This window comes from Trichomycterus rosablanca, chromosome 9 (assembly GCF_030014385.1).
Source record: "Trichomycterus rosablanca isolate fTriRos1 chromosome 9, fTriRos1.hap1, whole genome shotgun sequence".
In the NCBI taxonomy this organism is placed as follows: domain Eukaryota; kingdom Metazoa; phylum Chordata; class Actinopteri; order Siluriformes; family Trichomycteridae; genus Trichomycterus; species Trichomycterus rosablanca.
The window spans coordinates 7,689,909-7,704,787 of record NC_085996.1 but is presented as its reverse complement, the minus strand read 5'-3'; the positions used below and the strand labels follow the sequence as shown (position 1 = coordinate 7,704,787).

General features: G+C 42.9%; 1 protein-coding gene across 5 annotated transcripts in view; it reads right to left on the bottom strand.

Moving 5' to 3' along the window:
• Positions 1 to 7,488: 7,488 nt before the first annotated feature.
• LOC134320418 (A-kinase anchor protein 7-like) overlaps positions 7,489 to 14,879 on the bottom strand; it is a 39,035-nt gene continuing 31,644 nt past the window's right edge. For 3 of the 5 annotated variants that reach the window (XM_063001800.1, XM_063001795.1, XM_063001799.1), the window contains 2 exons: positions 11,629 to 11,664; positions 8,619 to 10,292 (listed from right to left, as the gene is read on the bottom strand). In XM_063001800.1, the coding sequence (XP_062857870.1) occupies positions 10,126 to 10,292; positions 11,629 to 11,664 (203 nt within the window). In that variant the 3' untranslated portion in view covers positions 8,619 to 10,125. Of the gene's footprint in view, positions 10,293 to 11,628; positions 11,665 to 14,879 lie in introns of all 5 variants that reach the window. The other 2 variants (XM_063001797.1, XM_063001796.1) reach the window with 2 other exon arrangements.

Here is a 14,879-nt window from a genome sequence, read left to right as displayed (position 1 = left end):
AAACAAGCAACCAACCTTCCAGTTACCACTCCAGTACCTCAACTGCTGAGATACCATTTTAACCCAAGTACCTGGACATGAGCTTGTTGGACATCCTATCCTGTTGTAAACCAGGACTGTAGCAGCAACTGTAGCAGCATTATCTCTTGTTAAAAGGCTTTGGAGTGTTTTAGTGGAATTTGTGCCCATTCAGTCAAAAGAGCATGTGTGATCTCCTCTAGCAGGACTGTGACATGGTTGGACGAGCGTGGTGAGGCCTGAACAGTGATTGTGAGCCAGTCCTTCTCATCCAACATCTGTACCTGGCCTACAAATGCTCCTTTAACTCATTGGGAACAAATTCCCACAGATAAATCATAAAGATTAATGCCCAGTGGTTTTGGAATGGGATATACAGCAAGATCAACAAGAGTTAGGCGTCAACATACTTTTGGAAATCTAGTGTATATTGAAGTTGGAATGGTTTTGGTACCAAACTAAGGAAGTAACTTCAGATATGAAACATCTTGTGGCTGATTGAATATTTTAGGATCTAACAGTGAGAAGATTTCAGCTCGGAGTGTTACAGGAAGTGTGAGATGGCAGTTATTTATAGTAACGATGGCGAGGGGCAGCGTGTCTCTTTCAAATTGTGAAATTGCAGCGCTAAGTGTTGCAAGAGAGACGGGCACTGATGCAAGAGCACAAGTTCGGTTTTAAAGCAGTTCGAAAACCAGAGGGGCCGAATTCACACTCCTACAGTGTGCAGTGATATAAGAAAATAATCAACGATGGGGTGATGTGATGCAACCCTGATACCCTGAGTGACCTCTATGTGAACAGCCACTCTTCTGAGAAGTGTTATTACAAGACTTTGAAGTTTGACTGTGGGAATTTGTGCTCATTCAGTTAAAAGATAATTTGTATACCTGGGCACTGATGTCGGTCCCAGTTCATTCCAAAGCTCTTCAGAAGGACTGAGGTCAGGACTCTGTGCAGGACACTGGAGTTTCTTTAAACCTAGCTTTTCTTGTATTGCTCGAACAGGAACTGGACAGGACCTTCCCTAAATTGTTGCTGCAAAGTTAGAAGCATATAATTTCCTTTATTACACCTGTTAGCAACTGTCGTGGCTGAAACACATGAATGAAAAAATATAAAGGTGTGTCCCAATACATTTGTCCATATAGTGTATTTTTGTTGCATTACCAGCCAAACTGGCACATATTAAACGTGTCACTATGTGGCCAAAAGTATTTGACCCCATACATTGCATACAGGTGCATAAAACCAATTCTATCACATAATTGATGCTTCTAATTTTGTGGCTACGAGGTCTTAAAGACACTTTCAAATTCCTTTGGGATGAGTTGGAATATCTCCTGTGAGCCAGGCTTTCTTCTCCAACATCAGTGACTGACTTTATGAATGCTATTTTGACTTAATGGTCACAAATTTATGGGTAAAACTCTTCCAAAAAGAGCGAAGGCTGTCATCGCCTGGATGTCCAAAAGATGACCATATAGTGCACAGTGTAGTGTTTGTTACGGGTGTATTTTTATTTTAAAGGTTAAGATGTGGTTTATTCTGCTTGGCATGGGTAAATTGATTTTTTTCTGTGTGTTTATGGGATGTCGTTGCTCTGGGCATGTACCGTCTCTAATCAGCATCAGATAAACTGATCCTTCCTTCACTATTACATTAGGACATTCAGGAAACTCCTCCTAGCCTCCTTGCATCCGGAGCCCTTCACATCCTGCCGTCCGGTCATGAGCACGAGCGTGGTGATGCCTGTGTGGTGTTTGTTAGCAAAACTTAATCAAATGTCTATCTGTGGTGGGATAAGTGCTCCCTTCTCACTGATTTAGCCTCTTCACTGGGCACTGGTACAACACTCCTGGTTTCTTCCTGCTCGCCCAGAGACCTTAGCGGAACTTTCAGAGTTCCTCTCCTCCATCCACTAGTACCTCATCAAACAAACTTCAATTATGAAAAACTCTGCTGCAATCGCCTTGGTGGGGGTCGTCATGACAACGGAGCGGGGTAGCGCCAGACGAATTCGGCAAGGACCTGGCAAGGGTTCACCTCACACCGCAGGAACTTATTACATGTTCAGATCAAAGGTTGAGAAGATGATGATAATAGAACTTTATTGATCCTGACAGAAATGGTTTAGAATTAAAGATCACTGTCAGGAGTGGGGGTGGCATGGTGGCTCGGTGGGTAGCACTGTTGCCTCACAGCAAGAAGGTCCTGGGTTCTTTCTGTGTGGAGTTTCCTCCAGGAGCTCCGATTTCCTCCCACAGTCCAAAAACATGTAGTTAGGTTAATTGGAGACACTGAAATGCCCTATAGGTGAATGTGTGTGTGTGTGTGTGTCTGCCCCGCCCCCCCCCCTTGCCCCCCCCCCCCCCCCCCAACCCTAATTGGATAAGCGGTTAAGAAAGTGAGTGAGTGAGTGAGTGTCAGGAGTGGGATAGACTTGTAGGGGTACATGAGGACCCCCACACAACAGGAACCTTTAATCCTTAATAAATAATAAATCTTAATGTTCAACTTGCAGCATTTCAGCTTTTATTAAATGCTTCAGATGTTTGATGTGACGCACGCAGCAATCTTTTCCTCCACCAAACCCTCATGGTACACTCATGCCTGTGGGTAACAGGGCACCAGGTGACCCTGTTATTTATTATGCAGGTCCAAAACAGAGCTGTGGTTCAGCGCGAGGGCAACAAGCGACAATCAAAGTAGGATTTTATGCAAATGATGTTTATTCCACTGTCACTCCACAGTCACCCGGACCTTTGTCTGGAAATCAGTGGTTCTTTTATGTTCTTCGCCTGGCACCCAGCTTCCCTCTGAGCACCATCAATTGGCTGAACGGTGCTACATTTATTAATATTATTAATATATTTTTATGCATTTTCAGTCCCACCCTATTGAACTGTCACAGATGGCATCCATGCTGGCAGAGGTGAACCAGACTAGAATGGTTAAGGTACTGGAGTAGTGATTACAAGGTTGCAGGTTCAAGCCCCACATCTGCCACTATTGGGCTTTTGAGCAAGTCCCTTAACCCTCTACTTCTTAGATTGTATACTGTCACAATTGTAAGTTGCTTTGTATAAAAGCGTCTGCTAAATGCAGAAAATGTAAATGTTTAAAGCCACAGAGCTTTCTCTATACCTACATAGAGCTGGAATGCAGAGATGGACATGCTTTACTCTAAGTATTCCTCTGGCGCTTGTCTCAGTGCCTCTACCAGACACTAGGAGTAATAAAACTCTATCTGACGTTTTTGGCCAGGCCAGTGGCAATATAATAGACTCCTGCAGCACCCCTAGAAGAATCATTTAATGACTTGAAAACAGTAAATGCAGAGGAGGAATGTAGGTTAGTGATACTCAATTGGGGTGCAAATCAGTTCTCAAAATAGGTATTTCCTACATACTGATGGGAATCATGATGGTGCCCAGACCAAACTGGTAGGACCAAAAACACCAGAGCTGACATTGGCTGTCGTTCATACAGGGTGGGAAGCCGGATAGGGACCTCATAACTGATGCAGCTATGATCTCTGCTGGCTGATTGATGGCGCCTGCACAAAGTAGAGGAATAATTCTGATCAGGGTGTTGCTTTCTGTACAAAAAGCTGATCCGCATATGAACTCGCCCCGTGCAGGTAGAAAAGATGCAGTCGATACTGCACACGTCTCTTCAATCAAAAGTGGAGATCAGCATCAGTAGAAAGGAAGTGTAACGCAATCGGGTAATTGGATACGACTAGATTGGGAGGAAAATTGGGGAAAATGCAAAATATATATATATAAATCTCTCTAGTCTCTAGTTTTTTTTATCTAAAAGTTTATGAATTATGGCTTTAAATTCGCCTCCATCAACAGTTTCTCAGTCCCAGAGGAAGCATACGTCTGGCACACGGCTCCTCTGTTGCTCATTAAGGAACCTCTACAGAAGCTCACTTCACTTCACCTGCGTTCATCTGTCTGTGAATACATTTCATTCACAAAAGACCCGTTTGGGGTTGTCATAGTGACAGAGAAATCTAGTCTATGACCAAATTGGCAGGTTTTAATGTGGGTAAACCTTCACTGCGGGTTTACGACACCCATGGGGCAAACGGATGGTACTGGATAAAGCGGTGGTAAACGTGAAAATGAAATGATGGTTATAGTCGGTGGTTCAAGTCTACATTTTGGATTTCTTCATTCTGGGAGAGAAGAAGAACCGGGACTATAATGCCCCCATCCCCAAAATGGACCTACTGTATATACACAGACTAGACATAACATTATGACCACTGAAGGGTGAAGTGAATAACACTGATTATCTCTTCATCACAGCACCTGTTAGTAGGTGGGATATATTAGGCAGCAAGTGAACATTTTATCCTCAGAGTTGATGTTAGAAGCAGCAAAAATGGACGAGCGTGAGGATTTGAGCGAGTTTGATGAGGGCCAAGTTGTGATGGCTAGACGACTGGGTCAGAGCATCTCCAAAACTGCAGCTCTTGTGGGGTGTGTCCCGGTCTGCAGTGGTCAGTATCTATCAAAAGTGGTCCAAGGAAGGAACAGTGGTAAACCGGTGACAGGGTCATGGGTGACCGAGGCTCACTGATGCTCGTGGGGAGCGAAGGCTGGCCCGTGTGGTCCGATCCAACAGACGAGCTACTGTAGCTGAACTTGCTGAAGACGTTATTGCTGGTTTTGAAATTCGGTTATTCGATATACCCTGATGGCTGTGGCCTCTTTCAGCAGGATGATGCTCCCTGCCACAAAGCAAAAATGCTTCAGAAATGGTTTGAGGAGCACAACAACGAGTTTGAGTTGTTGACTTGGCCTCCGAATTTCCCAGATCTCAATCCAATCCAGCATCTGTGGGATGTGCTGGACAAACAAGTCCGATCTATGGTGGCCCCACCTCACAACTTATAGGAGTTAAAGGATCTGCTGCTAACATCTTGGCACCAGATACCACAGCATACCTTCAGGGGTCTAGTGGAGTCCATGCCTCGACGGGTCAGGCCTGTTTTGGCAGCAAAAGGGGCACCAGGTGGTCATAATGTTATGCCTGATCAGTGTAAGTGTGTGTACATTTCTGTGTGTGTGTTCTTGTTTTGGACTGATCAGAGGTCATAAGTCCAGGTTTGAGAACCTCTGGTTCAGTTTATTGGTCTGTTTTTAATCTCTTGATCCAGACTTCTATCTCTGTCCTCAATCATCTACCCTAACAACAGGAAGCTCAGAGATCTGAGGAATGTAGATAAGCTGAACAAAAGCACTTTTTTCTTGACATGAATCACTGCTACAAGAACTAAAACTAATTCCTCACGGTTTCTGGCGCAGTCGAGTCTCTGAGGCGCATTTCGTTAGCAAGTTGTTTAAATTGGTGCATTTACAATACAATCCACCATTCATCCACCTCTCTGCTCATACAAATCACCATTCATCTAATGATTCTGAATAAAATTAGACTCTGCATTTGTACTTTGCCTCGGGATTCAGACCAAACCAAGCGGTCGAGTCATGCAAGGGTGTGATCACATCGATACCACGTACACCAACCACTTCTTGTACATTGTGCTTCCTTGTGATTGAATAATTTATTTTACTTTGATGTTTCACCACCGATTTATCCTAATCAGGGTTGCAGTGGAGCCTGGATTATACAGCTGATTTTTCTTTCTTTATCTACAGTATAATCATAAGTTCATAAGTTCTACACTCTATGCTAGTTAAACACAATAAACCAGCCATGTCCATATCAGTCTGGCAGATTTGACCTCTGCATGGTGACTTTCCAAGAATACAAATGTAGTTTTGCTCGAGCCCCACCCTAATCCACGACTCGAACCTCGACCTCTGAGGCCATGTGATTTATGTGTGTTGTGATATCCAGCTGTAGTTCTACACGTTTATCTGACTGATATGTTAATCCTGCGTTCCTCCACACAGAACTGATGTGATAAAAGCCGTTTTATTGGTTTAGTGGCTCTGAGCAGTGTGGGAACGTGATCCAGGTTTTATTGTCTGTGATACACAGTGTACAGACCTTGAGAACGTAAATCCAGCTCACGCGACATAAAAAAAATAGATCACGCTCAGATATTCTCGTGCTGTTGGAAAATCTACATTTGCTGCGTGTCTCCAACCTAGACTTGTTTGAAATGGAAAGTTTTGTTCACATTGTAGGTCAAAGTGCCCAAAAGTGTCCTTTTATGAGTGTGACAGTATGAGTTTGACTTACTTTGGCTGAATTCCCACAGCAAAATAAAGTAAATTCTAATTAGTTGGATTGTTTGTACTAAATACTGCTGTATGGAATAGCATTATTAATAGTACTACCAATGGTATAGTTACACACTATGTAGCACATATGTTTGATAGCTCCTCTAATAAGATGTAAGTGAAACATATATCAAACATATTTCAGTCGGGTAGTGAAGCAGTCAATTAGCGAGTTCAAATCTCAGCTGTGCTTTTGACTGGAGGGGGGGGGGGGGGAGATTTAGTATTTGAATTACTGTATCCATTTAAAATCAAATGTACCATCCGACACATCAAGGTGTGCAAACTGCAAACATTCAAGGGTTTTAACACTTTCTGAATCCACTGTATGATGTGACATACACTGATCAACCATAACATTAAAACCACCTCCTTGTTTCTACACGCACTGTACATTTTATCAGCTCCACTTACCATATAGAAGCACTTTGTAGGTTTACAATTACTGACTGTAGTTCATCTGTTTCTCTGCATGCTTTTTTAGCCGGTATCACCCTGTTCTTCAATGGTCAGGACCCCCACAGGACCACCACAGAGCAGTTATTATTTAGGTGGTGGATCATTCTCAGCACTGCAGAGACACTGACATGGGGTGGTGTGTTAGTGTGTGTTGTGCTGGTATGAGTGGATCAGACACAGCAGCGCTGCTGGAGTTTTTTGAACACCCCACTGTCACTGCTGGACTGAGAATAGACCACCAACCTAAAATATATCCAGCCAACAGCGCCCCGTTGATAGATGAGCGATCGCCTCTGACTTTACATCTACAAGGTGGACCAACTAGGTATGAGTGTCTATTGGACAGTGAGTGGACACTGTATTTAAAAACTCCAGCAGCACTGCTGTGACTGATCCACTCATACCAGCACAACACACACTAACACACCACCACCATGTCAGTGTCACTGCAGTGCTGAGAATGATCCACCACCTAAATAATACCTGCTCTGTGGGGGTCCTGACCATTAAAGAACAGGGTGATACCGGCTAAAAAAGCATGCAGAGAAACAGATGGACTACAGTCAGTAATTGTAGAACTACAAAGTGCTTCTATATGGTAAGTGGAGCTGATAAAAGATAAAGGGTTAGCGTAATTTACTGCTGAGCCACCCGAGCGCTTCACATCTGATAAATAAAATGCAGAATTTATTAGTTAGTCGTTAAATTATCATTACATTTAAAGGAACCACCACCACACACCCCATAAAGAAAAGATCAAAAATACTTTATTCATCCACATCCTTCAGGAGAGCAGCTGAGGAGTCAAAATCATACATTACACATTGTAAAGACTGAGTAACTCATTAGTGAACACATGAAATAAAAGAAGTGACAGTGACGTGATCTCAGTCGCGTCTGGTTTCAGTTAACAGCCTGATGAACAGAAATACAGCGGACAGTTATTAAACATCATTCGTTTGAAGCCGGCTCTGCACACAGTGATAACGAGGCTTCGTTTAAGGATCTGGTGAACACATACGCAGCATTCACACACAAAAAAAAACACAGCATGATGAGGAGAATAAAGAGCGGTGCTTGGTTCGTGTGCTTAAGGCCACTTTTTTAGTGGAACAGTGATTTATAATCCTGTGTTGAAGCAAGCCTAAAAAATCTATTAGGGTTTTATAATTCATGACACCCTTAATGAAGCAGTTTGTTATTAAAAATCAAAACAACTGAACCCATTATTAGATTAGACATGTTTGGTGCATGTTTGCTTCTTCAGGTTTGTCCTGGAGCTACGAGGCAGATCTGGAATAATCAGGTACTGGAGTGCTGAACTATAGTAATATCACTCCATTAAGGGACACCACAGATGGACCCTAAATTTTGAGATTGCTGGGGCATTAAATAATAGTCAGATTTAATTCCCTCATTGTAACTTCCGCAGACTATTGTGCAATCCTTCCAATCGAGTGCAGTCACCAGTGGCTTTTTTTGACTGGCCAGTGGTGGTCTAACGTACACAGACTCACACACACCAATCTGTGACTCATGCAGATGCCTTGACCAGCCAGCAGCAATGACTAACCCCATCAACCACCCTCTTTCAAGCACAGCTAATGGTGCCTGTTGGATAGACAGTCAGGTTGAAGGCACAGCTGGGATTCAAGCTCCAGGTCTAGGTGGGATTGGGGGCATTTGAGCTCCAGTGCAGACGTAGAAAAGCAAACTTCAGATACAAGACGTTTCTTGGCTGATTAACTACATTTCATTGCTAGTTTAAATAAACTGAATTTAAAATAAATGTGTGTGTGTGTGTGTTACAGGTGTGTGTTACTGGTACTGGTCAGGTTGAGCTCATTAGCAACACGTGCTTGAACGTCTGGTTCTTTTAACAGTGTTTTAAAGTCCATCAGTCGGCCATAAAGACTCGATCTGTTCGAATCCAGCATCTTCCTGAAGGACTGTGTATCACACACATGACCTACACACACACACACACACACACACACACACAAATAAACCAGACAGATTACACACACTAAGAAATTCAACAGCATTTATCTGTATCTGTATTGTGGGTGTGATTACTGTGGACAATAATTTCATCATATTTCTCATTTAAAGTTTAATTAACTTAATAAAGATCTCATAAAGGTGCCTGATGTGATGGGACGGTCAAAAGAGTGGAAGGGGAAGAAGCTGGAGAACCAGAAGCACCTGTGATGTGTGTTTGGCTCTGAGTGGAGATCAGTATGTGCATGAGCGCAGATACAGCATCCCAAACTGCACACTACTGTACTAAATAAATACACAATAGTGTAAGTACTATCTGTACAAATACTGACACTAGTTTAGAACACAATCTTCCCGTATTAGGGTGGGTCATGTTCCTTTTCAAATCGATACTTGTAAAGTAAAACCATTTATTTACTGTGCAGAGTAGCAGTGCAGCTTTGGCACTCATTACGTCAGTTTATTTACCTAATTCAGACAGAAGCGTGGTTCAGTTTCTTTGCTGTGCTTTTCTCATTAACAGAAACGGCCTAAAGTGGCGTAATATGGAAAAGCGGCCAATGAGAACCAAGGATTTCTTTCACATTTCATTATAACTAGTGTTTACTTAGAACAAAATGCAACTTAATAAACTTTATACACTAACAAAAAAAGCAAAAAAAAATCTTATTGTCATGTTTTACGACAGCTTTATCCTGTTCTGGGTCGTGGTGGGTCTGGTTTCCCATGAAATCCAATAACACACCCTAGACAGTTCACCAAAGGTGCCCAGTCTGGTGTGAATGCTGCTCTAAACTTCTATTATAATTAAGTAAACACACTTTATGATCTTTCCTCCATTAGGAAACACTTTTTGAAATGATTGTCCGTGGTAATCACAATCACAACGGGTTAAAAGCATCGGCAGGAAGAAATCACCAAAAAGCAACACACAGAATTACAGACGTATAAGAAACAAAAAGGTTCTTTCAAAGCACATCTGAGGTGGTTGTGGTCCGGAAGTGCAGTTCAGTTTCATTGTGACGTGATCGTAAGCTCGAAAAAAAAAAAAAACCTCACGTGACTGTCCACCACCAATCTCAAACCCCCAACACAGTCCGAATCCCAGTGCAGTTAAGCTTAACGTGTGACCAGTGGACTCTTGTGGCAGTTCCCTCTCCAAACCTTCTTGGCGTCGCAGCAATAAAAAAACACTCAACAAATCCTCAGCATCGAACACCGGAGAGCAAAAACCTGCATAGTGAACATCCACCACCTGATCCAGTTCATCTCAGCCCTCCACAGTTCCTCTCGCCCAGTGGCGCAGGAGGCGTGTGTCTCGCCACTCCGCCCAGGTAGCTGAGGGGCAGATCAGAGGCCAGATCGGTAGGAAGAGGTCCGGTCATTTGGTTAAGCCGTCGACGGGCGGAGCCTCGTCTTTGGGCGCGGCACCGTTCTGCTGGGTTTCCTCCATGTACTGCTGTACGGCCCGAGACACGGCGTCTTCCACCAGCCTCTTACTCAAACTCATCAGCTCGTCATCATCGAGCTCCGGCCCTCGCTTACCACCTACACACACACACATACAGAGATGTCACTAACAAGCACTGCCCTTCACTTGTCAGATCACTACAGGTGCTAATACCATAGGTACAGCAAATGGTACTCAGGGGTCCAGCAGCAGGTACTGAGGTGTGTTACAAGGGCAACAGGTTTGCCTGGATTGCTGCATTTTGTGTGGATCTCTGGTCTGAGAAGAATCCACCTGAGAATTTGGCACAGGAGGGCAGATTTTGGGACTTTAGAGCCAGTGGGACTAGACAAAGGTGTGGAATTGCGCAGCACCTGTAACCATGAGTATTTACAATGGAAGTGCGCAGTTTCCATACACTTGTAAGGAAGATGTAGGTCATGGACACCATGAACGTTCTTTTTTCTGTGTCTTTCATAGGTTTATTGTGGGTTTAAAAATTTGACAGCATCCAGCAGGTCACAAATATACATACAGCAGTTCAGATGATTCGTTTGGTGGTCTAGAAAGTTCTGTAGTGTCGTTTAGCTTTACAGCATGGCTTCTTTATTTCTTATCAGAGATTGACTCCACTTATAACAAAGTACATGGAACAGTGGTCTCCTGTCAAGGTTGGGAACCGCTTTCCTCCCCAAACTCACCCCTTACGCTGAAAAGAATTGTGTCTGAATGGATGGATATAATCCAAGAGCCACCAAAAACAGGCCTGCCATTAATATAAAGCTGCTGGAACAAAGCTCACTCTGTTCACAGTCAAGCAAGCTTTAGGTTATCATGTGCTTAGAGGCTGTCCTGCAAAAAATGTGACAAACTAACAATCCTAGTTGCTGTATGTATATTTTAGACCCAGGTGCAGGAATGGCATGACATGCACTATATGGTCAAAATAATGTGGACATCACATAATTTCTAATTGATTTCTAATTGATTCAGCCACACTTCAAACTGGTGAATAAAACCGATTATATAAATGAATTACATGCTTGTAACTTAATGGCAACAGTTCGGGGAAGGCTTTTTCCTGTTCCAGTATGGCTACACCCCTGTGAACAAATCAAGGTTGGGAGTCGGGACCAGTTTGGACATTGCGAGCCAGACCTTTCTGTCCAACATCAGTGCCTGACAATGCAAATGTTCTTGGTTTTGAAAAGAAAGCTCATAGTCAGGGGTTCACATACTTTTGACCACACAGAATACATGTGATTTGGGCCTCAATATGTGTCAAAAATCACTGCAGATTATCCGGATCAGGTACTCTGGGACTCGGAAACTCAGGTACGCGCACTAGCTTAAACAGTATGAATCATCTGCGCTGGGTCGGGACCGTCTCATTATTTATGGAATGAAATAAGGATTTGGTAAAGAGTCACATACTTGTTCGTGAAGTGCGGCGTGCAGTCTGCACAAGGTCTGCAACACAAACACAACCTGTTGAACATCCAGAACTGCACCAGAACAATCCTGAATCAGATCTCACCCGAATCAGAACCCCACCCAAATCACATCAATCTGATCAATCTGATTAACCAGCAGCTCCACCCAGGGTGCCAGGAATTCTGTAGTGGTCTGTACTTATGATTAGAAAGCATGCATGGTTGGATCAGATCTGATCATATGATGGTGCTAAGTACAGTTTTAAAGGACAAGTCACAAACAGCTGATTCACTGTAAAGGCTTAAAGTATATGGACACCCTTCCTAACCCTTGAGTTCAGATGTTCCAGCCACACAGACTGCTAACACTGTGTATGTGTGCACAAAGGCCGGTCCATACAGACATGATTTGAACATCAGTTGTGAGCCAGGCCTTCTTGTACATCATCAATGCCTGAATACACATGCACAAATTCCCACAGACTTTAAGATCTTAGCCCTCCCTGATGACTGGAAGCTTTAATAGAGGTAAATTGGGGGCGACTTTATTTCTTCAGTTTTACCACCACTTATATGGGTCAGGGTCGTGGTGGGTCTGGCTTCACTGGGCAAAATGCAGCAACAAACCCTGGACAGGACACCAATGCATCACAGGGTCGACAACTTTATATGAATGTATTATAATAGTTTTGGAATGGTTTATCCAACAAGCTACTTGTCGAGTGTCCACATACTTTTGGCCTGTCAGTGTAACAAATCTGAACTCAATCCAAATGCAAACATCCATTAAAATGTGCAAAAAGACCATGCTGCTCAGATTTAAGCATAATTTAGGTTGTAGTCATGATCTCATCAATGACAACACACACACACTCTTACACACTCACTCACACTCTTACTCACTCACACACACACCATCTGTAAAACACCTCCACAACATCAACATCCACACACACACTAGTGATGCACCAATCATGTTTATTCCAGTCACATTTAGAGTCCATCACCACAAAATTCTTGCCCCCCCCGTGCAAAATAACAACAAACAAACAAACAAACAAGTGCAGAATGTTAAGATGTTAAGTATGTATTTACAACAAGTCATCATGAACTGGAATAAATCCTGGAATAAACTAAATAAACAAATAAAAAAGTCACAGGAAGTCTAACAGGGTAGTCTCTGTGGTCATACCGACCCTGCTTAGTGCTCAATCCACACAGCTGACTGTTTCTGAGGGAGAGACGGAAAGCCGCCATGTGTGGACGTCGTGTTGGACGATAGCACCACTGAGATGGGCATAATAGACCGCTGTGCCACCCAAGCGCCAAATAGAACACACTAGTGATGGGACAGCAGTAGCTTAGCGGTTAAGGTACTGGACTAGTAATCAGAAGTTTGCTGGTTCAAGCCCCATCACTGCCAAGTTGCTACTGTCGGGCCCCTGAGCAAGGCCCTTAACCCCTGATTGCTTAAACTGTATTTGGTCATGATTGTAAGTCGCTTTGGATAAAAGCGTTTGCCAAAAATGTAAATGTAAATAGGAAGTTTGGAAAGGCATCGGGCTCTTGCGCTGGACTGCTGCCCCTCCTGTACGCCCCAAATCTTGCGATTTTTGGGGGACGGATATAGGTGATAAAAGTGTCTCTCCTTAAATGCTGATTTTCAGCCATGCGGAGTGCTGGAACCCACATTTACACATTAATGCACTTTAACACCTCCACACCACCAACACACACAAAAACACCCACACAGCTCACGTCCTTCAGCTGCACCAACAACTGCTTCTACTGCTCCTGCTTTACTGTGAGCAATAACTGGTGCATTTCTTTATAAAAGTGAAAAACACTGAAGCGTCACTCCGTTCTCTTCTCTTCTCTGACTGATTACAGAAATGAGGTTACGTAAATGAGTCAGAAGCCATTCACTCGTCTAACAGCGCCTACATGGGTGTGTTCTTCAGTCCTACCTTCAAACCTTTGGACTTAAACTGCGTCCAACAGTCTGAGGCTTTCCTCCAAACTCAACTGAACACATCACATGACATAACCTTCATCTTACGGCTAAATATCTAAACAATTCTGGCTGTTTTGGTGGCTCAGATATTTCAGCCACACCCATTACCGACAGGTGATGACATCATTGACATCAAATAAACTATAGGCTTCCGAATTTGTAGTAACAGTTTGGGGAAGGGCCTTTTTATGGCTGCACCTGTGCACAATTCCAAATCCATAAAGATGTAGAGGAAAGGGGCAGCTCCATATTCATGCCCATGATTTTAGAATGGGATGTCCAGCATGCTTATGGTCAGGTGTCCACATACTTTTGGCTGGATAGTGTATATAACTCTTCTAAAAATTTAAGTAAAATATTTACTCAACAGTCAAAAGCAGTCAGTGCTGTTACTGAAATATTCAGTCAGTGCAGTTACTCAAATATCCAGTCAGAGCTGTTACTCAAATATCCAGTCAGAGCTGTTACTCAAATATCCAGTCAGAGCTGTTACTCAAATATTCAGTCAGTGCTGTTACTCAAATATTCAGTCAGTGCTGTTACTCAAATATTCAGTCAGAGCTGTTACTCAAATATTCAGTCAGAGCTGTTACTGAAATATTCAGTCAGTGCAGTTACTCAAATATTCAGTCAGTGCTGTTACTCAAATATCCAGTCGGAGCTGTTACTCAAATATTCAGTCAGTGCTGTTACTGAAATATTCAGTCAGTGCAGTTACTCAAATATTCAGTCAGTGCTGTTACTCAAATATTCAGTCAGTGCAGTTACTCAAATATCCAGTCAGAGCTGTTACTCAAATATCCAGTCAGAGCTGTTACTCAAATATCCAGTCAGTGCTGTTACTCAAATATTCAGTCAGTGTTGGTACTCAAACATCCAGTCAGAGCTGTTACTCAAATATTCAGTCAGTGCTGTTACTGAAATATTCAGTCAGTGCAGTTACTCAAATATTCAGTCAGTGCTGTTACTCAAATATTCAGTCAGAGCTGTTACTCAAATATCCAGTCAGAGCTGTTACTCAAATATTCAGTCAGTGCAGTTACTCAAATATGCAGTCAGTGCTGTTACTCAAATATTCAGTCAGTGCTGTTACTGAAATATCCAGTCAGTGCTGTTACTCAAATATTCAGTCAGTGCTGTTACTCAAATATTCAGTCAGTGCAGTTACTCAAATATCCAGTCAGAGCTGTTACTCAAATATCCAGTCAGAGCTGTTACTCAAATATCCAGTCAGAGCT